The sequence below is a fragment of the Boleophthalmus pectinirostris genome, unplaced genomic scaffold (genome assembly GCF_026225935.1).
Source record: "Boleophthalmus pectinirostris isolate CB_2022bp ecotype Guang Dong unplaced genomic scaffold, ASM2622593v1 HiC_scaffold_21, whole genome shotgun sequence".
In the NCBI taxonomy this organism is placed as follows: domain Eukaryota; kingdom Metazoa; phylum Chordata; class Actinopteri; order Gobiiformes; family Gobiidae; genus Boleophthalmus; species Boleophthalmus pectinirostris.
Window position 1 is genome coordinate 10,071,757 of NW_026571175.1, and position 23,751 is coordinate 10,095,507.

Here is a 23,751-nt window from a genome sequence, read left to right on the forward strand (position 1 = left end):
AAAATGAGATGGAAAGACATCTCAAGGGGCTTATCCTCCAAATAAATACATTCTAAATTGTGGCGCGTAGGGAGGGTGCTGTCTGGGACCGCTGGATTGTTGACGTGTTCGCAGTGACTCAGTTGTTCACTTGTGGTTAGAAGTGGCACATTGCACTCGCTTTTTTGGTTCATTCCTTGTCTGCGTGGAGTGATAAGTGTTTCTGGGGGTGTTTTTCGCTGCGCTGACGGTGTTGCGGCTTTTGTAGTTTACTGAAGTCGTGCTGGGACACCTGAGTGGACATGTGTATAGGGCGCTCTGGATTGTGGGGCAGTTGTTTTTTGACGGGGTTGGAGGCTTATGAGCGTGCCCTATGGTGCGGAAAATACGGTATGTTACAAATACATTTTAATGCAGATATTCAGCATTCTGTCACCAAATACCTTGACAAAATTTAACAGTTAACAGTGGTATAGTTTTCGCATACATGTGTCTTATAGCACTTTCTTTATCTCTATACTGAGAAAAAACTAAACTCCGGCTTATTAAAGGAGGATGTAAGAATGAATAAGATGAATAAGGAATAGTCCAAGTAAACCTGAACTAAATCAAGACTAAAACATGTCAAAACTAGGACTAAGACAGAATTTAATTACTTAATTCAACAACAAAAACTAAGAAGTAGTCTGTATTAAAGATTACTCAGAAATTAGAGAAGCACTATGTCTGTGCACCAGCAGAAAACACATCACAGGTTTGAGAGGAGCTGCATAATATTAAACAGAAGCCAGTGGGTTATGTGGGATATACACAGAGGTACATTTTTATGGGATAAATGTATAGGCCTATATTTTTTTATCTAAACTTGGGCCATAGCAATATGAATTTTGTTTTACCTGCATTTTGAATATAATCTATAGGGGATAAGCATTTACAAGAACAAAGTTGTGTACCTCAGCTTTGACTTAATTCAATAGGCTCTGAGCACAATAGCCAACTGTAACACTTTTATTAAAATCCTAAAACATAAAATAAACAACTTAAAATTCACTAAAATAAAGACTAGATGTAGAATACCTCAGTTTGTTGTAATATTTATTATGCCTCAACATAAGTATCTCTCTTTCTAAACACTAAAATGTCCTCCGCTGATGTATTGATTTCATTTTTGAACTTTTTAACATCATGTTGACATCCACCTGCAACTGACTCTTTCAAAAAAATATTTCAAAAAGCAATCTATTCCATCTATTCGCAGCATAGTAACTACAAGAGGTACACTTCAGATTTGTAACACTGAATAATTTTCCATGATATCTGCCTGTGGTGGAGGCTTTGGAGGGTCACAAATAGCTGTTCTAAAATAGATGTTTTTGTGAATAAAGTTTAGTGTTGATCCTTCACTGTTCAGACTGACCATGGCTGGCTGTATCTCTGTCTCCCTCTGTGTCTGTGCTCTGGTCTGCATGAACCAGAGTCACAGGGTCAAACTGCTGCAGAGGCTGGCCCAGGATCCCGATACTGAAACACAAAACAGAAAATAAACAACAAGAAATAAGAACTTTCCACTTGGAATTTCACAGTGGAGGAAACAACATGATGAAAACTATAAGCGCACAACAAAATGCAGTTTAAGTGCAGGAAAAAAACATGTTTCAAAAGAGTTATTGGTAAAGGTAGCTACTCCCTTCAGACAAATATAAGGCAGTGTTCTTCCAGACTAAAGAAGTCACTTGGATGAGCAGCAGAATCTCTACACTTTAAAACTTTTGTTCAGATTTGAATTTGTTGAAAGTTTTTTTTTTTTTTTTTTTTTTTTTGACATTTTTTCTTTTGCTATGAAGCATATAAAGCATACCTGGACAACTGAGTGATTACTCACTCATGTTGCAAAAAATGTGAAAGCAATTTTAACAATCAGGTGAAGATAAAAAATGAAAAAAAGTTGGTAAAATGAGTTGGTATTAGTTAGTTTTGGCATACAGAAGAGATGTGTTTTCTGCAAAGTAGCTATCACTGTCTTAAAAAGTAAAAAATGCATTCCTAGTATCCTTCATCAGCCTTATTTCCTGGTTCATGGACAATAAAAATCTTTATACCATATTTTTCAGACGATAAGTCGCACTTTTTTCATGGTTTGGGTGGTCCTGGGACTTATGCTCCAGTGCGACTTATATATTAAAATTTTCAGACTGACAGCCGCTAGAGGGCGCTCTAGACTTGTGTGTCAGTATCTGCTGCTACTATTACTCCTGTACCACTGTCATTTCACACTCTACTGCGCATGTCTCCTGTAGAAAAAGCCACTGTCTACTTGCAAATAGTGAAATATGCAGCCGAAAATGGTAATCGAGCAGCAGAAAGAAAGTTTGAAGTGAGTGAGAAACTTGTGATTGATTGGCGGAAATTGGAGATGGAGAACACAGCTTCATGGGAACCAGGAGGGTGCGCCATGTAACTTTCCTGGAAGTCACTTGATGAATCAACAAAGCCTGGACTTCAGTGACAATTGAAACCATCCTGTTGGGATTCAGAAAGGCCGGAATAATTCTAACTGAAACTGATGCTGAGTCTGACAACAGCTACACAGAAGAGAAAGAGGCGCTCCCTTTACCTCATGGATCTATGGTTTATCTCTGGAGGTCGCGCAGAAGTGACACTGAGGATGAAGAATTCAATGGATTTAGACTTATAGTCCAGTGCGTCTTATATATGTTTTTTTCTTCATTGTGCATTTTTGGCTGTTGCGACTTATACTCCAGAGCAACTTATAGTCCAAAAAATACGGTAATTAGATGCAGACAGCACACAGTGGTCTTGTTTTGACCTTAAGGTGGGACAAAACACCTAAACTAAGTCCATAACCAGATTGCAGATAGAGCTGCTAAATTGTGTAATACCTGTAGGACTGGAAAAAGAGAAGAAGAGAGAACAGAGTAACGGGGTCTGGAGGTATAAGGAACAATGTGATTGGTCAAACAGGTATAAACACTTCAAACTCTGCCCCCTGGTGTTTGCGATCAGAAACATGTGGCTGTAATCAGGAAAGTATTACGTGATGTCATGTAGTACTTGAAATTGTAAAGGGCACTAGTTTCAGCACTTTCTTTGACAGTTTCTTTGACCAGAAAGTTGCACATGTACCTAGTTCGCAAAATAGCCAAACAAAGATTAGGAACAACAGACAACACTATTAACAACACAATACACACAGTTTAGTTCCACTTTAAGACTGGCTTTTAAACACGTTTTACTTTATTATATGGAAAAAAAAAAAAGTATGCAGTCCTTTTAAATAAAAATTAACATGAGACAAAACTGGGAGCAGCATTTCTCTGACCTCATATGGGACATCTCCTCCATCAGCTCCTCAGAGTCTGTGGGCGGAGTCATGAGCAGAGGTTCCAGTGTGGCTTTAGGTCCCGTGAACAGGTGTGGAGACTGTTCCTGTGGCGACGGCAGCAGGGATGCCATCAGAGGAGATCGACTATTCACTACGCTGTGCAGGGAGGAGCGGGACCGCCTGGAGAGAGAGGAAAGGAAAAGTATTGATGATCAAAAACTAAGTGAAAGAACATTTTCTACAGGAGTGTGGTACACAAACTATGCAGATACTGTGTGATGTTTATTGTGCAACCCAGCAGTAAGCCACAGGGATGTCTGGAAATAAATCTGCATCACTGTTACACTATCACACCCTAATTACCAAAACCACTACCTCCCACCGTGAGGGGTGGTGCATGGGGGGGGGGCTTGAGAATGGTCAATGCACCCTCATAGCTCCCCCAAAGATTTTTGCCCTATTTTCTTAGCACATTCAGTCTTAACTATAAAGAATGAAATTCCAACTACACTGTGTTCAAACTACACTGTGTTCAAAGGTCTTGTTGTGTTGTTGTCAAGAGGATGTACCATCACAGACGAGAGAGCAATAATGGACCTCAGTCTGCTGTACATCTCCATCTAAAAGCGTCGGGCCATTCCCGGTACAGATCTTATCCAGAGAAAGAATTGCTTTGAGAGGGGATTTAAAGAGGCTATTTTTGTTAGGAAAGACAATCCTTTGAACAGAAATGGAGGCCTCAGACATCATCTGTCTCCTATTTACAACACCATCCTCAAACCTAAAACAAAGAGAACAATAGGGGTGACCATGTCAGGGCCAGAGGTGTGAAAACTCTCATTTTGAGCCTGAATTTTTATGCTAATATGTCCCCTCACTCAGGACAGATGAACAGGCCTAGCTAACAAACAGAAACTGTAACAAGGTGTGTTAGTTTCAGAGTAGTTTCATTTTAATTAGCTCCTCCTTGCAGGCAGATATAAGAAAGTGTCCACCAGCGTGTGATCAGAACTGCAGAAGCAGCTTGGATGAGCTGCAAAGTGTTTTCAACCAACGTTTGTTCAGTTGACAAAATGAATATCTCCTTTGCCAGTGTTCAAAATGAAACTACAATAAAACAAACAAACACATCCTACAAACAAAAACATCTAGGGCCGCCCTGCCCAGCATTGCAAAATCCATGGTTTCTGTCATGTTCACGTTGATGCTGAAGAACGAGGCTTGTTTTATGTTCAATGATTCTTTTTAAATGCAGCGTAATAACTGTGAACTCGCATGTACAAGTACCACTAATACTTCTGTTAACGACACATAACACATAACACTGCGGCGCCCTCATGTGGCACACGCCATTATAGCTGCTGATCGTAACAGTTTCAGAATGAAAGTTCGGACTGTACAGTAATTGTGTATCGTTAGTCATTATTATTATGAATCAAGTAATAATTAAAAAAATATTATATGTTGTTTTGAATGGTAAAAAAGCAAGTTAGAATAGTGTAAATGTTCAAAAGTATGGCATTACATCAGTGTCCCAGACTGAATTTCTTGAATACACTCCAAGAAATGATTTGTTTTAAAGTAGCAATTACTCTTGTTTGTGTAGAGTGTAGATGCACAAAGCCATGTCATATTCAATCTTTAAAGATACTTATATTATGCAAATTTGACTCTTATGAGCTTTAACCCATGTCAGAATATTGTTTCTTACCAGGAATTGTGTTTTGTCTCATTCGCACATTTAATAATCTTGGTTTATTAGTCTGTCCACATCTCCAAAGCTCAAAATGTTCCACCTTGTGATATCACGCAGTAGTGTTCAATTTAACAGCTAACTTTTACCTTTGAGTTTGGCAATTCCAGAGTTGAAAGTATCTAAATGATTCTAGTGAAGGTGTATGGAGATTAAAAACACAAAGGAGCACTTTGGGTATTACCGTATGACAACACAAGGTGGAACAGTGTGTCTTCTAGTGGAGAGAATAACTCAGCCTAAACATGCTGGGTCTGTGTGTTAAGTGTGTGTTTTTGATGCAGAAACAACACTATAACAGATCACAAAATAGTGTAAAATGGGCCCTTTAAATTGAAATTATTAAAATTCTATAGGGAAATTGTTATAACTGACTCAGATGGAATATTCCGCACCGCACGTACATTTCACACTAAACTCACCACAAAATGTTTGAAAATGAGAAACATGCAGACTTCTCTATGATGATTCGATCTGACCTGCATCTATAAAAGAAACTGTACATGAGAGGGCTCCAGGGAAATGTGCAATAAAAGTCTGTGTTGGATGAATCACCAAAGGCAATTACAGTTTGAGCCAAAGCAGAGGAGAAGAGAACAAAATGTGCAGTGGAATATATGAGCTTCATTGTATATTTCCAACCAAGAAATGAATTTGTGTTAGCGGCCATGATCACCCACTCGACAGCTGTTCAAGCAGAGGTATCATTCAAATACCGTGAAGAAATCAAAACAAATACAGTCGAGTTAAAGGTGCATTGTGTAGCTTTTCTGGTGAAGGGTCCGTCAAATGCTTTTCTCCATGGAGATATTATTGAATTGTCTGGAATGTTTCGCAGTATAGCTTAAAACCTTTCGAGCTTCATGGAGACCGAATCAGACCAAGTTACAGGTCAGATCTGTGGAGAGGCAACCCCGTTCACAGTCAGAATACATGTGAAGCAGCCTGAGTGCAGAAAGCGCCGCTGTCTGTGCGGTTAACACCTAGAACATAGGTTAACATGAAGGTGCAGCATTTGCTATTGATGTTATCAGTGCATTAAAACAGTTTATCGCCGTGTGAGAAAATAAGTTATGATGCTAAATTAACATTAGTGAGGGAGATACATCTTGATGCAGATGGGGGTGCAAATGACAAGAAGAAAATTCGCAAACTTCAGTAGCCGGACATCCACTCATACCTGATCGACACAACTAACCCTGCCCCCGGGAGAGCCTGAAATCTGCTGAAATCCTACAAGACACTGACATGATACAGACAGGACAGCGGCTCTTTCTGCAGGAGACATGTGCAGTGGAGTATGTGGAGAGATGGGGGGTGATGCGCTGAGGAAGATGCTCGTTTCATTGTGTTTTGAACTGTTATTTTGCGCTTCATGTACACACCTAGCCAGGTTGGCACCACATAGTCCCTTTGCTCAATTTAATTTCTTTCCAGCAAATAGGTCAGGAAACAGAATACACTAGACGGTTCGCAAAAACCCCGGAAGTGCGAGTTCGGGCACGGGCAAATCATCGAAGAGCCATATATTCAGTGTTGTCAATGATTCCCGAGATTGAGGATTTAAACCCGGAATAAAGAGAATGTTTAATGAATTGTATCAAGGGGAAAGACGTTATTGCCCTTCTTCCTACAGGATTTGGGAAAAACTGAATATACCAGGTAGCACTGTTAGTGGCGCATTACATACGTCACGACCAAATAGTAGGGATTGGTTAAAGAAAAAAAGTACCTGCCTTCCGTCGAGCGAACGAATTCTAACGCTGTGTGGTCAGATGGTTTCTACGAAGTGAAACCGGCTGATGAATCAGGCTAGCACACACCCTCCTTATGGAAAATACACAAAGAAATGCTTTTGATGCAGCTTTTAAGTTAAAGGAGATTGATGTGGCTGTGGAAAAAGAAAACAGAAGTGCTGTACATGAGCTCGGCATCAGTGAGTCGACAGTGAGGCTTTGGCGACAGCAGCGTGACGAAATGACTCAATGCAAAAAGACGACAAAAGCTTTCAGAGGCGATAAAAGCATACGGCCCAAACTTGAAAAAGTTCTTGAAGACGTGGACACCTGCAGCTTATATTCAGGTGCGGCCTATATGTGTACAGTTTTCAAAATTTTGTTAAAATGTAGTTGATGCGGCTTGTATTCAGGTACATTCAATAGTCCGGAAATTACGGAACTTGTATAAATGTGAGGTAGAGCTGTTTAATGTCATACTGTGGAATATTTCAGGTAGAGTAATGATCTATCCAAAGAAACAAACAGGTGACAGGCCCCTAACCAAAGAGTGTGTAGTGGTTCCAAAATTATTCCTCACTTCCCTCATCCATTCTGAACATCCTGATTATTCACCATGATGAGTTTTTAAGCTCATTTCACAACCAGCGTGGAGTTTTGCCATCATGGTAAAGCAACAACTGTCATACTAACGCACACTTCCTGATTATCAGACAATAAAAAAACATTGTAATCAGATGTATATAGCACGCAGCAGACTTATTTTGACCTTAAGAGCTGCTTATACAATACATCTGTACTGGAGCAAGACCAATTTTCCACAAATACATGGAAAAAAATCAGGTACAGGGCATTAAATCAGTCAAAAAAATCTCCAAAAATCTGTGCTGTTTTCCTTATGTATAATGATAAAACAGTTGCCATGTCTTAGTTTGCTGAGCACGTCCTACTCTGATGGATACACACATGAATGCACAGGCTGTCATTGTTTAGACTGGACCTGACAGAGAACGTGAGCCCGGCTTCTCACAACTCACTTAACTGTCAATCAAACGTCAAACTGAACAGATACAGGAGAAAACTGAAGGTGCAGACATGGGGAGATGGATGAGGGAGGGTCCGTCTATCCATAGATGTCAGAATGATGAAAATCTAGAACAGTTGCAATATATATTAACAATTTAAAGCAAAATATGACAGATGAGATTAAAACTGCAAGCGGTATCGAGCGGGTCGATGCTTCATACACCACTGCCCCACAGCTACCTCATGATGACCCTAACCCTAACACACCTTCAATCTCTGTGATATTGTGGCTTTGGGGTGTACTAACTAAACATGCATGATTATGACAGTGCACATTGGATGCTTTATTGCCATGGCAACACCATGCAAAATATAACATGGGTCCCACTGACTTTTTTTGAGCCAGGATGACATGAAGAACTGTGCCAAACATCGTCTTCTTACATAAAACAATTATTTTTTCATTAATAGGAATATTGGGATCACTCCCAGTGGAATAAAATGGGTGCTTTCAGGCATTGCCATGGTCACACCAAGCAAAATATAACATTAGCCCTTGGACTTGTAGCTTCCTGTTATGCAACATTTTGAAACATCTGATGAATGAATGAATTCCATTGAATGAATTCCATTTCAAAAGATGTAATATTTGGTTTAAATTGTTTATCGCTATGGTAACTACGGTCATTTTCATTCTTTCTGTGTTACCCATGAATACAGTGATTTGTTTATACCAACCGTAGCTTGAGAGCAGTGTGACCTTCAGCTGCCGTGTGCTGAACTCCTGTGCTGAACTCCTTCTTCTCTGAGCCAGTGGAAACAGCAGAAGTCCTCCGCGAGGGCATTTCCTGTTTGGTTTTCACGATGGCATTGAAATTGTCTGAGTACAAAATCCGACCAATTTCATCCTGGATCTCCTTCAGCTCTTTTCTCCCAAAAGTGACCCAGGACACGTTGCAGAAGAAGCTGTATAAAACCTGAAAACAGAAAGAATTACACTGAATTTAAACATCCTAAGTGACTCTAAGCCATGTTATAATGTTGTTATCGCCTCAAAAACATACCAGGAGTTGTGTTTTGTTTCATTCACACAAGTTTAACACACAAACCCTGCGTAGTTGAGTTCTTCTCTCCAACAGAAAACACTCTGTTCCACCTTGATGCCATGTGGTGAAACAGGAAGTGCTCCATTGTGTTTTTACACTGCACACATCTTCACTAGAATCATTTGGATCATTTCAGCCCTGGAATTGCCTATTCCTGCTGAACAAAAAGTAAGATACTACTGCTTTGTGTCATAGAACAGAGCATTTTGCGCTTTGGAGATGCAGACAGACTGATAATTGATGAGGTAATAATATTATAAAATGGTTTAAAGCTCACAAGAGTCAGTTTTGTGTAATATAGCACCTTTACAGACTCACTATGTAACTTTTCTGGTGTCTAACGGTCTTCGTGGAAATGGAATCTGGAATGTTTCACAGCACTTGTATTTTTAAACATTTTTACTGCTGAGAAAAATACATTGAAATAAAAAAATCTTACTGTGAGAGGTGCAGCTATATGTAATTTCTTTTATATTTCCTTGCCTTGACCTCACAGTACCCTGCCTTTCCGGACTGCGCCTGTCAGAATCTCTGTACTATTCATATCCCTCGGGTGCCACACAGCGCAGGTTAATAGGCAGGTGCAGTTGGCGTGATATTTGTCTCCTGTCCACCCACCTGGCTAAACACTGCAGAGGGCGCCTGTCAAAGCAACGCACCTGTCAAAGCAAAGCACCTGTGCGCAGTCAACATCCCAGACCAGACCTATGACTAATTCATTCACGAAGCCACCGGCAAACACCACCAGTCAATGTCAGTCTGTGTGCTCACTGTGCCCCTATTCACATATGGTCAGTTGCAGGCCCGTCAACAGAAATTTGGAGTCCCGGGGCAAGAAAGTTCACACGGGCCCCCGTCTAATATAAATTAATAGGAAGCGTGTCCAATTCTGGTCTCCTAAAACCCTGGGGCCCGTTACAAGGGGCATTTTTCCCAATGCAAGGGGTATTTTTCAGTGTGTACAAAAGTTCACTGAGGTTCATTTGGTCTTCGGATAATTTATGTTATTCGTTTAGTTTTGTTTTTTGCGAATGCGAGAAGGAAACAGCGAAGGCGCGCACAAAGCAGGAACAACTGAAATCGGCCATCTCTGACCACTGTAAAAGCGAGAACCACATTATGGACTGCGACGGAGTAAAGACCACTGGGACACAAGACAACAAACATCGTCGCTGGATTAAAGAGGCAATTGAAATATGGAAACATGCCATGGGACGATAAACCGGGATGAGGGGGCTTTTTTACTCTCACACATCTAGGATACTGTACTGAGGAAGCTGGACTACAGTTGGCGCTGTCATCCTGCCTCCTCCGATAGGAAGACAGCACCAAAACCTGTTTAAATCAGTTGACCGGACACGTAACAACAACATCACGTGACCACTCTGAGGAAGAGCGCTAGTGAGCAGTCGAAACTGTCAGGTATTAAAAAAGAACCTAATAACATAAAGTGTGTACAAAAGTATTGGCGGGTAGAGCTGGGTAGATTTTACTCAATTTTAAAAGTGCAAGGTGCAACTTTTCTCGTGGAGGCTCTGGCAACTGCTTGTCTCTATGGAGATGTTGTTGTTCCTTGCATTTACTCAATAACATTGTTTTTTTATTTACCGGTACTTAAAAATATTGATTTCTGTGAGTGGGCTTGCTTCTCCTCGGATCTGACATGTTACCTGGTCCTATGGCATCACCCGCTGTCTCTGTAGAGATAAATACTAGTAAGTTTAATGCCTTACAGTGGAACATTCCAGGTAATGGAGAGAAGCTGGTGATGGACTCTCTACCAGAAAAGTTACACAGTGCACTTTGAAGTACCAATAAGTAGCTTGTGTGTGTTGTATGGTGAGTATGTTGAGATTCTTCTGTCTTATTATACATTTTCTTAAAGAGGAGGTATTTTACTTCACTTCTATGGGGTATTAACTGCTAACACGTCACATTTTTAGTTCACGTTGTTACCTTTTTTTGTTTTGAAAATGCTATATTTGTCGATAACAACGCATTAACATGTTTTATAAGTTTCTCTAGGTTTTCGATGCTCTGAGACACCTCTCCTTTGCTCTCCACGCTGAGTCACTCCCTCTTCAGAGCACTATCACAACACAATCAGCGCGTATCCCGCTAATGAAACTACTGCACATCGCGTCAAGTTGTAGTGTACAGTTTTTTATCAGAAATGTGTCTGAGCATGGTTATAGGCTTGGACAGAATCTTACAGCTAACCATAAGAAGTAATAGTATGGGGTTATAAACGTACTGTCTCTATTTTATTTTATTTTTTTCCAAAAGTTATAACCCACTTCAGTACATGAGTCAGTTCTTGTGGGGCTGTTTGTACATGTTGGCTGGTGAGTGTGAGGAGATCAGACTTGTGCAGACTCTGTGTCAGTCGAGGTCTCTGCTGAGTTCAGAGGAAGTTTGATAGAAGTACTCACTCCCTCCAGAAGCCACTCAGTCTGATCCGAGGACATCCGGCTCCTGAAACATAAGAAAACCTTTGATAATATAAGAACAGACACACCAGCATAATTACAACATTGATTTTTTTTGTATTTTTAATTATATATATGTTTTGTCATTTAAAGTGGAACTAAACACTAAATCAAAATCAATACTTTTGCAGCTTTGTGTTAAAAAAACTGCTGCCCTCGGTGGCTACTGCAATTTCAAGTACTATGTAACATCACACTGTACTGCCCTGAGTACAGCCAGAGGTTTCTGATTATAAACACAACAGGGGCAGAATCTGAAGTGTGGATACCTGGAAGCCTTGGATACAAATGTTTCTTGTAGGGCCCACACTATCTACATGTTGTCTAATGAAAAATGCATGTGAAAAGACTTTACGAGGGTCCCGTCCTTACACTGGGCCCTGGGTAAACAGTGCCCTTTACCCCCCCCCCGTCCGATGCTGCTGCCTGTTAAACCAATCCCACTGGTCCTTATATGTCCAGACTCCTCCTCTCCTCCCCCTTTAGTCCTCCAGTAGGCTCTATTCACACTTACGTCACAAACCAGGAAGGCAATTGGAAAGATGCGATTACAACTTCTGTAGTTACCGACACTGGGCTTGCCGACCGACTTTGATAAAACCCAATGATGATTAGTGGTAAAATGAAGACTGCATATGTATGTTCTGCTTGGAATAATCTTCATCTCATCTCTTCTAATTACATGTACCCAGTGCGCTCGGAGTTGTGTGTCAGTGGGGAAATGATGAAAACTGAGGTATGGTTGTAATTGGGCGGCAGTAGCTCAGTTGGTAGAGCATTTGCCCACTGATCTGGAGGTTGGCGGTTCGAATCCAGCTCTCAACATAAACACCGCAGGTTGAGTGGTCAGATCCACTGACCCACATGTTGGCTGGTGTGTTTTGGTGTGTAACCTTGCATTGCTTGAATCGTCGCATGTTGAGGGACTACTAAGGTTTTGCATCTACGTCACAAAACCATGTGACCTAGTGTTTATGCCGCCACATTGGAGGTCAAACTATCTACTGGACCAGCATGTAGTATTTGTGTGCAATGAAATCTAAATTGATTAACAATGGTTTTGACCTGCACTGCTATTGGATGTTGTGGCCGAAGTCAGTCTGCTAAAGAAGAGGTTAAAGTATCTTTCTATTGGAAAGATACTTTCCACAGATGAATGCTGCAGTTGTGTCCTTGGGCAAGACACTTAACCCACCTTGCCCACAGTGTCTATGAGAATGGGTGAGTGGTACATTGTTGCTTTGAGTGCCTTGAAGGTGGAAAAGTACTATAGAAAAATGTGACCATAGTAGTTGACTAGTTGAAAACAATGGAACACTATAGTGACATAGATGAAGAAAACTGGGATGTTTTCTAGATTTTGTCAGACTTACTACCACGAAAAGAGCCTCTGGAAGTTGTAATCGCATGTTTCCAAATATCTTCCTGGTTTGTGAGATAAGCGTGAATAGAGCCTATTTATCAGCTCTATTTGAAATGCAGTTTCAGGAGGAGTTTAGGTGTTTAGTCCCACTTTAATAAATGCTTGATATAGATACAACCAAGCAAAGCCGTAACATATCCATGATGAAGACCACCAGAAAAGTTTCCCAGTGCAGCTTTTATCTTACATGAGTTGCTTGTGTCCTGTGTCTGTGTCCAGGATCAGACTGAAGTAACACACTGCCAGCCTCTTCAGAGCCAGCTCTGTTTTGGCAGAGCTCCTCTTCTTCATCTGCTGCTCCGTCACCATGTCCAAACTAAATATGAAAAAAAAAAAAAAAAAAAAAACACTGGCAGCTTAAGGACACAGAACAGGTGCAGTAAACATGTATAAGATCTACAAATGGGTAAGATAACGTCAGCATTTTAACATTTGAATTGTTGGTTTGAGCTAAAAACATTAATACAAATAAAGGAGAAAAATAGTATAGATAAACAAAACAACAAAAGTTTGCACTGTAATTTTCCCAACTGTGGTATTTTTTACAATTAAATTAGAGAAATATTTACTTCCTGAAGAAAAACAGTACTTCAATAATCAGACAAAATCAGACAAAAACACAATTTCTTCGTCCAAAGTCGTCCATCTGCTCCAAACCACATTTGACTGACACAGGATAGGCTGAAGGCTACTCTATTGTAGGGACAGTTCGGAATTTTGGACATAGTGCCTCATTTCCTAGTGAGCCAGAGTGTTGGAGACGTGTGGAGACACTTTTAAAAATATTCCATCCAGTCCTTGTATTTGCAGAGGTCGCTGGTGTTAAACTAGTGCATATCAATGGCCATAGTTATCCTGCCATTAAACTTACCCACTCCACAAAACACCCAAGCAAATCAATGATAACACCAGACTATTGATGTAATCTGTGTTGATAGAATAATTTTAGAAGTAAAGCTAATCTTGCATTTAAAGGATTTATGTCTGAGCAGCAGCAGTTGGACTTCCTGATAGAAAGCTTGACAGCGGCGGACTGATATATGAGAAAACTGAGGATTTGCGTGTGACGTAGCAGTCACGTGATTTAATGTTTTGGTGGCCATACTGGAGGTCAAGATTGGGGTTGATTCGGATGATGTTATTCAGTTTACAGTATAATCATGGCGACTTTAAACAGCGCAAACGACGTAAAACCGTCCGAAATCGCCACCTCATTCAATCAGCAGTCGTTAGAATATAGAGGTAGGTTAGGTATAAAACTAAAGTCGTCCTCCTGGGTTGTGGAATAGATTAATACAGATATAATTCAGACAAACTGCTTTGTTAGTTTAATCAACGCTCGTTCTGTGCCTAACCTCCAGTATCAGTTTTGTCATGTTAGATCTTCTTTCATAGGAAATAAGCGAACGTGTTGCTTTGGCTTTCACTGGGACGTAATCTGGTGAAAGAGTATTATTGTTCTTCGTACCTACGAGAAAAAAATACTTTTGGTATATATCATTTCATTTAATGTAAATCCCTTCTTCGTTTGTGTGGAGATGGTCCCTCACCAGAAATAAAATGTTGACTGCACAGACGATTGTACTCAGTGGGCTCCATCCCTCTCTTTTTTATGGCCACTATCCACCTCTGTCTGCGATCTTTATCAGCCAGGATCCAATAGAAAGATACTTTAACCTCTTCTTTAGCAGACTGACTTCGGCCACAACATCCAATAGCAGTGCAGGTCAAAACCATTGTTAATCAATTCAGATTTTATTGCACACAAATACTACATGCTGGTCCAGTAGATAGTTTGACCTCCAATGTGGCGGCATAAACACTAGGTCACATGGTTTTGTGACGTAGACGCAAAACCTTAGTAGTCCCTCAACATGCAACAATTCAAGCAATGCAAGGTTAGTTTTAGTTCAAACATTATTCTATTAACACAGATATTTACATCGACAGTCTGGTGTAATAACAGATTTGCTTCGGGTGTTTTGTGGAGTGGGTAAGACTGTTTTTAGTGGCAGGATAACTATGGTCATTAACATGCACCAGTGCACCAGTGACCTCTGCAAATACAAGGACTGGATGAAATATTTTTAAAGTGTCTCCACACGTCTCCTACACTCTGGCTCACTAGGAAATAAGGTCCTATGTCCAAAATTCCGAACTGTCCCTTTAAAGGCTGATCACTGACATTTTAAAACTGAAATGACTGAAATGACAATTTGATTAATTAATATTTGATCCATATTTGAACTTCAACCTAAACAAGCACACATTTCAGCAAAATTTTATCTGAATCTGTGGAAAGAGAAAGTTAAAACCATACTTCAGAAGACTGGAGATAAAATGTCTGTGAAATGTGGCCGAAGATGAGCCATGTTTGTAGAGATGTAAGCCAGCGTAAGGACACTTTTTTTTTATGTTTCTCAGTGCAATAAACACAGCTCTAAATGTATTCAAGAAGTCTCACTGTTGGTGCTGAATTGTTGTACTTATAAAAAGTGAACCAAGAATGAGAGGCGGGTGCAGGAGTCTTCTTAAATACATTTTGAGCAGTCAGGTCTCCACAGAAACAAGCGAAAATTAACTGCTTTTTGTTCTGTTTTGACCCAAAAAAAAGTTACAAATTGGCTTTAAAGAAAACACCAGGACATATCTCCCTCTTCAGTTAAAAACATTTTCACTTACACTATCAGCGCCTCTGGCTTGTTTTCCAGAGATTTGCACTCAAAGAAACAGCAGAGGTAACGCAGAAGAGCAGTCAGGATCTCATCAAGCTCTTTACTCCTAAAATGAAAAAAAAGGAGATGATCTGTTATTTTTACAACGCCTTCAAAGGGACAACGATCATTTGTAACTCTTACTTTAATAGGTCCAGGAAGCAGTGAGGTATGGGGAGGGAGTAGTTCTCAAGCAGCAATTTCACAGCCACTTCTAAACACAGCGTTAGATATAACACTATAGGTCAATGTTTACATGGAAAATATAATGATAATGTCAAATTAACTATGAAAAATAAAAAATACTTGCGTTTAACATCTTCAATTGTCACGTACTCCCCCTGGTTTTCTATCACACTAGATCTGTAGGCTTTCAAAAGAGCAGGGTCCAGACTTTTGATTGTGCTCTGGCGCCCTCTGTTGTTCACACGGTAAATTTCTGCCAGCCTGAAAAGGAAATGAATTTGAATTTGGCTTTGTTTAAATTATTAGATAAAAAAATATAGTAATTATGCTCACATTCGGGTGCAGCTATAAAGATATTTCATTTTCGAATAAAAATCTCTAAAAAATATATATACAATTGCAATTTTGGTTTCAGTAATTAGTTATAGTATTGCTTCTTGTTGGTTGCCTAAAATATGATTATTTGAAACTAAAAACATGTTTGATTTGAAATTGTATAAGTTATAAAATATTCAGCAGTATTTATTGTTTGTATTTTGCTCATTTTAAAGTTAGGGTAAATTCAGTAAAAAAATATATAATAGTATTCCTTCTACTTGCATAGCCTACAATTAAGATATATTTGAAACATTATAAGTAGGTCTAATAAAGGATTCTGTTGCATATTTTGATGTGTATATAGATAATTAATTGAGTAAATAGATAAATAGTACTATTGTGGAGTGTAGCTACGAGTAGATCTATTTTAAAAGTTATAAAGAGGCCTAATAAATGATTCTGTTGTCATTTTTTGTTCATATTTTGCACATTTATTTAAAGTTCTGCAGGTACCATTCAGATTTCTGGAGAATCTCTTCAAAATGGACATCAGTTGGTCTTCTTTTCTTAACAACAGGCTTTTCTGGAGGTAACAAGCTAAGAAAGAAAGAAACATATAACTGTGCAGCAGAATAGCAGCCTTTATAATACACCGCAGATTATGAATATAACTTCATTTGGTTTATTTTACCTGATAAACTCCACAGTGTTGGCCTCATAGTTCCACTCCCAGCGACCTGCACTCATGGTATCTCTCAGTAATATGTTTTATTCAGCACGTGTGACTGAACAAAACTCCTCTGGAAGCTTAGCCACTTACTTCCTGTTTGTGGTATCCCAGCAACAGCCAATAAGAGTGAAGCCATTCTAGTGCGACAAAAGAGCCTGTTTCCACCATGCAGGAAACGTTTGAAATGTTTTTAATGTAAGGAAGTGAAACGTGTGATTAGATGACAGTGTGAGTATCAAAAAAATAAAATAAGGTTACGTGTAGAATGAATAGACTTATTGAATACATGTACTATACACAAAAATCTAAGAAATACATTTATTGAAATTGCTAAGATACATGTTCCATCATCATAAATTAAAGATAAGAACATAGTAAACACGTTCCATCCATCCTGCACAGGTTCTGTAAATACATTATTTTCCATTAATTTATCCCAGTGACTTTTCGGTGAAATCTTTTAAAGGTCCTATATTTCACAGCATTGATCCTTGTGAGCTTTTAACTGTGTTGTGTTACATCAAACATGTATCCAGGGTTGTGTTTTGTTTCATTCACATGTTTGATTAATCATTATTATCTGTCTACAGCTCCAGTGCTCTGCTCCACTGTGATGTCATGTGGCTACTTTTCACCTTAAGTTCAGTAAAGATTGGCAATAGGGCTGAAATTATCCAAACGATTCTTCAACTTAAACTTAACTTCAACTTAAAACATTGAAAATGCATGATATTGTTGAAGTGCAAAGTCCAGTGTATTACCTGTAAGTATTCAAAGACTGTTTGAGACGAGAACAAGCCACTACAACTTAAAAGGAAGCTACGTGTTTAAAGAACCCAGATTTAGAACCAAGGTTATGGAGCAAAGCGTCGCTGTGAAAGGAGTTAATTTATGAAATAGTCTTGATAAAGATATAAAAGAATCAAGTATTAAAAAACACATAAAAAAATGAGAACTTCACATATTAATTACTTGAGACAGGTACGTTGGAGGAGAGGGAGCAGCCCTAGAACATAGAAAAAAAATCCCGCACACCGTCTTACTTGCAAATTGTGAGATTTATTTGGACAAACCGTGCAGTGTTTCGGCACTTGGCCTTTGTCAGGCAAACAAAATGAGAGCTCAGGTGGCCATTTTTAAATAGGGTGTGGCAAGCACCCAAGGGTGACAGGTCGTAAAGAAACAGTGTACCTAAAACGCTGCACGGTTTGTCCTAATAAATCTCACAATTTGCGAGTAAGACAGTGTGTGGGATTTTTTTCTACATTTAAAAACACATAAAATCGAATGCAATGTGTATGTAAGAAAAAGGAAACTAAATTGTTGTGCAAAATAGTGAAGATTTCTGTTTGCAGTTGATTAATAATTGTGCCTGAACTGAAATGTACAGTTTTGAAATGTTTTAAAGTAACCGTCGGTGTTGTTTTGTCTTGAGAAGGGAAAAGCGGGCAGAAAACATAAGATGACTCTTCTTTCTGCTCCTTTTCTTGTATGTTTGATGTTGTGACACTGCTGATGTCTTTTTATACTTTATGAATGAAATAAATAAACAAATAAAGAAATTCTCGTGAAGCTGTATGGAGTTTAAAAATGGAGCACTTGCTTGTTTGTTTTCTGTCTGAGAGAAGAACATTTGTGTGTTAAACATGAAACAAAACACAACTCCAGGTCTGTTTTTGACAATGAAACATTATAACAAAGATCAGTGTTATACAGTCTATAAAAGTTTAGAAACAGATTTGCCGTCATTAGTTAGCCCTGAGCAAGATTTTAAACTTTTAATTTTTTTTTTTTTAAATAATCGGAAAGTCTATAAGAAAAATGAATGGGAAATTTACTTCCAGGACCAGGGGCTCCATAATAATAAACTTCTACCTGTACATATTTTCAGTTCAACTTTCAAACATCCATTGGCACATCTACAGAAATACAATTATATTTCTCTGGCAATGCAGGCAATATTCTTCATTAGCTTTTACGAACTAAGAGATGCACTTTCTCTCTGAGGAAGTCCATACCCCAGTTTTTAAAATCCTCGGTTAAAGCGTCCTCTTCTTGTAACGGCTCTATATCACAAGAGGACCCTGAAAATACATGTTAGATTTATAGATGAATATTTAAGGGAATTCATGATCTTTTCAACACTTACCAAACAGACTACGGACTTGTTCATCAGGTACAAAGAATGGAGGACCTAAAGAGTAAAATGCACATACAGAAGAAACGGAGTGAACAATATTGTAACCGTGTTAAAGCTATTTATTTAAAAAAGTGCTATATTTGAGTTTTATTGTCTTAAAAATGTGAAAAACTAGTTCATTTTAAAGGGTTTACAGGTCCAAAGTTATTCCTCACTTGAGTTTCTAAATGCTTTTCAGAAATCTCTGAGCCCAGGAGTAAAGCTACAACAACTAGCATGCAAACACACTTTTCTTGCTTCTGGACAATAAAATGCTTTATAATTAGAGGCAGGCACACTTATATTGACCTGAAGAGCTGCTCATACTGTACAAAATATCTGTATCTCGGCAAGACAAAAGCAGATAGAGGTGCTTTGATCATAACTGGTATTAGAAGAATAGAAATATACCGGAATATTTTTCAGGATTATAGATTAGAGTGTCCAAAAGGAATCTGCAGCCAGGAGCCATCAGTGAAACCAACAGAGCAGCATACCTGGAGAATTCAGAGAAACAATAGTTAAAAAGTAAAATAAATATCGTAACATAAAAATGTATGGACAAGAAACACTACTTGTCTCTGTCTTTTGGGTTGATGGCGACGAGAGCTCCTCTGTCCCAAATGGCTCCAAACTGACCCTCAAGAGAACTGTATAGTAACAGATTAAAGGAGGGATTCACAACTATAGGCTGATGCAAAAACACACAACACAAAGTTAAAGATCGCACAGTTTAACTTATATTTGAACTTATAACATGAATACATTATGGCCTGATTGTCAGATCTCAAAAGGAAGGCTGGTCTGGTTAATACTTGGATGGCAGACCACTAGGAAAATCCTGTGCCACAGTGGGGCGCCTTTGTCCTCAGGCAAGACACTTGAGCTACATTGCCTAGTATGAATGTGGTGTGTGAGTGGTGGTGGTTGAAAGGGCCAGACGCAGATTGGCAGCCTTGTATTAGTCAGTCTGTCCCTTGGCAGGTGTGCACACTGACTGTAGAATGAATAAATAATGATCTTTAAAGCATCTTTGTGTGTCCATAAAAGAGATCTGCAGATGATATTATTTTATTTATTTATTTATCTATTTATTTATTTATTTAAAAGGGACAGTGCATATTAATGAACATCTACAACACTGCATTGTAAACATGCCAGATTATAACAAGGATGCTAATTTCTATCTGCAGTCCCTCAGCAGGTGACACCACAAATTTAACAAAGAAAAAACAACAAAAACAAGTGACAGTTCTAAACTAAAAATGTCCACAAGTCTGGTTTTCCTTTAGCCACTGTTTCAAGTGGGATTTGAAAGTATCCAGTGTTGGAGTCTCTCTTACTGATAATGTGAGACTGTTCCAAAATTTAGTGCCTCTGACTGAGACACACATTGTCCAAATGTGGTGCATCTGTGTGGGAGCTCACAGTTCCCCCGGCCTGTGGCCCTAGTTCCCATCCCACTGACAGTCTGTACTTTAATCAAATCCTGTAACGGAGGACTTTATAAAACTTTATAGATAAAACATCCATATTTAAAATCAACAAAATTATTAAAATTAATCAGACTGTACTTATCTAAAATAGTACAGTGGTGAAATGAGAATGGTTTCTTGTTCAATATTTTTATGGCTTTTTAAAAAAGTGATTCGATGAGTTTGAGTGTTGTGCCAGCAGCAAGTGACCATGTGGTTATGCAATCATCTACAACTAACAGTTTTTAAAATGAACAGTTTTTGTAAGGTGCTTAATGTGTTTCTTAAATGTCATGACCATTATGACCAGAGATGTGAACCAGAAATCCCAGCGCAGACACATCCAGAAACAAGGAGATGATGCAAACTCAACTCCACACTGTGACCCCATCCAAAGGACATGGCATATTGACTATTTAAGTAATCACTTGAGATGTCATCACAACACTAATGGTATCACTAATATTTAACACAGATGTGGGGCAGCTAAAAATAATATGGTTAAAATGCTGATTTCTTTTGTAATACAGTGAGGATCTTGTGACTAACAGAAATAATTCAAAATTTGTGAATTTACCTTTTAGATTTTTCATGCCAAAGTACAATGTAATCGAGCCCCCTATCTGGGAGTATGACACGATCACATTCTAGAGCCTGAACACCACCAATTAAAAATATGATACTAATCAATACTAAATGATTAGTATTGATTATTATCACATAAACCGAATAACATATGACCTTTTGCTGAACTGTTTTAGAATCTATTTTAGAAACACATTCTATTGTCTGAAAATATCTTGTTATTAAGCCCATGCATATGTTTGAAAAAGGTGACTACACTACCTTGAGAAGCAGTAGATGTCACATTGATAGATTGACACTGTTTTCTCAGCGTTCTGTAAAAGACAGCGCCATTAGTAGCAGCAATACATAGTTATCATGTTTCCATGAGCAATAAAACTATACATAACAATAATCACTATAATAGCCTATTTATTACACTTAACACACCCTGAAAACCTTTGCTCCAGGGATGGTTGGTACATTCTCCTCACTGTAACTCATTTTACTTTCTTCAAAAAACTCACGAATGGCTTTTTCAGATATCTCCACTCCAACTACAGTGTGACCCATGTCTGCAAGCCTGTGGAGTACACAAAGCAACCAACCGCTTGTAAGTTGTAGTAGTATTAGTAGTATTAGTAGTAGTCATATTTGCAGTAGTAGTAGTAGCAACTCTAGTAGTAGTAGAAGGATTTAGTAGTAGTAGTTGTAGTGAGTACTCACCATTTCATATCTACAGCTTTTCCACAGAGAGGGAAGAAGAACTTGACTCCAGAGCGTCCTGCTAACACTTTGTCAATGTTGATCTGAAGCAGCCTGTTAAATGAAACAGATGTTCATTTACATACACACCAAAATCTGATCATTATCTGATTTCTGGAGTTATCAGATTATTGATATGTTATGGAAATAATTATATGTGATGCGAGAATTCAGATTTCTTTTGGATTGATCCCATCTGTGCAGCTTGTGAGGAAATTAACCAAAAAGGGCAAACTAATGGCAGAGGTAAAAATGAAAGAGAAAGCGTTTAAGATTGATTCAAATTCAGAAAACTTGATTGGTCCCAGAGGGCAATTCATTTGCAGCCTTTTCAGAGCAGTTCTTACATTTATATAAACAGGTCTACAGGTCTAATCTGTGGAGATGGACGAGTGAGCTCCTCTCATACTGACCCCCACCAGAAAAGTTATAAATTGTGCAGTAAGAGTTATAGTGTTTCTTACCTGTAGACAGTGGATTGGTGGAATCCTGTCATTCCTCGCTGCCACATGTTCTCCCACTCCTCAAGGGTCATGACCCGGTTCTTCTGAGGGCCTGACATGAGGACTGCTGCTTCTCTCCTGAAGACAACACAGTGGGCATAAGATACGACTGTTACAGGCAGGTCAAGCAATGGGCCTGGATTATAAACTGTACTTTATACAATATTAAAGGTGCACTATGTAATATTTAGGTGGTTATGTCACCTTCCTGCCTCCAAGGAGATGTTATTACTTTGCCTGGAAAGTTCCTCAGCGTGGCATTAAACGTATCCCTCTTAAATGTTTCAGTTACAAGTGTTTTATTGCTCAAGCATATATTGAAAAACACTGCAATGCAAGACGGTGGCAGACTGTACTGCAAAAAGTGAAATAGTACTCCTTTAATCTTAATAAGATTAAGGTATAAACTATTACTTCTTGTACATTTTCCAATATAGGCTCTGATTATTACTGAAGTTAATAACTATTTGGATTTTAATTGCATGCACTTTTTTGCCTACATAAAATATATTATCTACTTGAACAAATTTGTTGAAGTAATAGTACTATTACTTGAGTAAAGAGTAAATTTTTTTTACTCTTCCCACTTTCAGAGAGTCTAAATGTGACAAAAGCTTTATCTCAGCAATATAAAATGATTTGAACATTTGTGATATAAAGATAATGAAGATATAAATGTTATTTTTAAAATTTTTCTTTGAAAATATTAGTGAATTATTTAACGTTTTGTTCTTCAAATTATATCAACTTTAAATGGTCAATCAGATGTTACATCCTTAGTTATGTTTTTAAGTCACTTTTACTTGAGCAGTACTTTATTCAAATATTTTTTAATCTCCTACTTGCATCATTTCTTGAAACACTACTTTGTACTTTCACTTGAGTAATATTATTTTGAAGTAACATTATTAATACATGAGTAAAATTTTAGGTAACTCTGCGATAATGTACACAGCAGAAAAAACAGATTTTATAACACATGACTCATTTGTTGTAACTTGAAAAACTGGGCCAGTGGTGGATCACAGGTGAATGGGTTAAAAGTCAAATTGTTTGCATAAAGGCTGGCTGCAGGAAAAGCTAACATTAAGATAACTTTGTACTCATCCTGATAAACCAACTAGCAAAATGTCTGATTTAAAACATACCTTTACTTACCTTTTAATGGATGAACAAAAATATAAACAGACAGGTTCACCTCTGCAGAACACAGGTCTCTCACTGTAGGAAGTGCCCTCTTGATGACAGAGCACTTTTCATTCATGTGGGTTTGTCTGAGCACGCCCTCTTCCTCTGCTTCTGTCCTTATAAAAGTGTAAATCTGCTCACTACAGCCATCTACATATAGGCAGGCAGTATAAAAAGAATAAACAGAGCCATATAATATTCAAGAGGTAGGGTAAACACTTTCATTTCACTTCAGTTCAGTTCAGTTCATATTGTTCATTGGAACTGCAGTGGA

General features: G+C 38.5%; 2 protein-coding genes across 2 annotated transcripts; both read right to left on the reverse strand.

Moving 5' to 3' along the window:
• Positions 1-1,379: 1,379 nt before the first annotated feature.
• Positions 1,380-17,025, reverse strand: LOC129410152 (protein phosphatase 1 regulatory subunit 36). The gene is made up of 10 exons (XM_055157610.1): positions 16,765-17,025; positions 16,587-16,670; positions 15,880-16,016; positions 15,714-15,783; positions 15,538-15,636; positions 13,043-13,171; positions 11,376-11,418; positions 8,576-8,814; positions 3,320-3,502; positions 1,380-1,500 (listed from the first exon to the last, which is right to left on the reverse strand). The coding sequence occupies exons 1-10, from the start codon at positions 16,818-16,820 to the stop codon at positions 1,380-1,382; spliced, it is 1,161 nt and encodes a 386-aa protein (XP_055013585.1). The 5' UTR covers positions 16,821-17,025.
• A 67-nt stretch (positions 17,026-17,092) lies between these two features.
• LOC110173329 (probable thiopurine S-methyltransferase) lies at positions 17,093-23,587 on the reverse strand. The gene is made up of 9 exons (XM_020939331.2): positions 23,448-23,587; positions 22,251-22,367; positions 21,748-21,840; positions 21,472-21,604; positions 21,304-21,356; positions 19,558-19,632; positions 19,394-19,479; positions 18,953-18,997; positions 17,093-18,887 (listed from the first exon to the last, which is right to left on the reverse strand). Exons 2-9 carry the CDS (start codon positions 22,346-22,348, stop codon positions 18,772-18,774), a joined length of 699 nt encoding a protein of 232 aa, XP_020794990.2. The 5' UTR covers positions 22,349-22,367; positions 23,448-23,587; the 3' UTR covers positions 17,093-18,771.
• Positions 23,588-23,751: the final 164 nt, after the last annotated feature.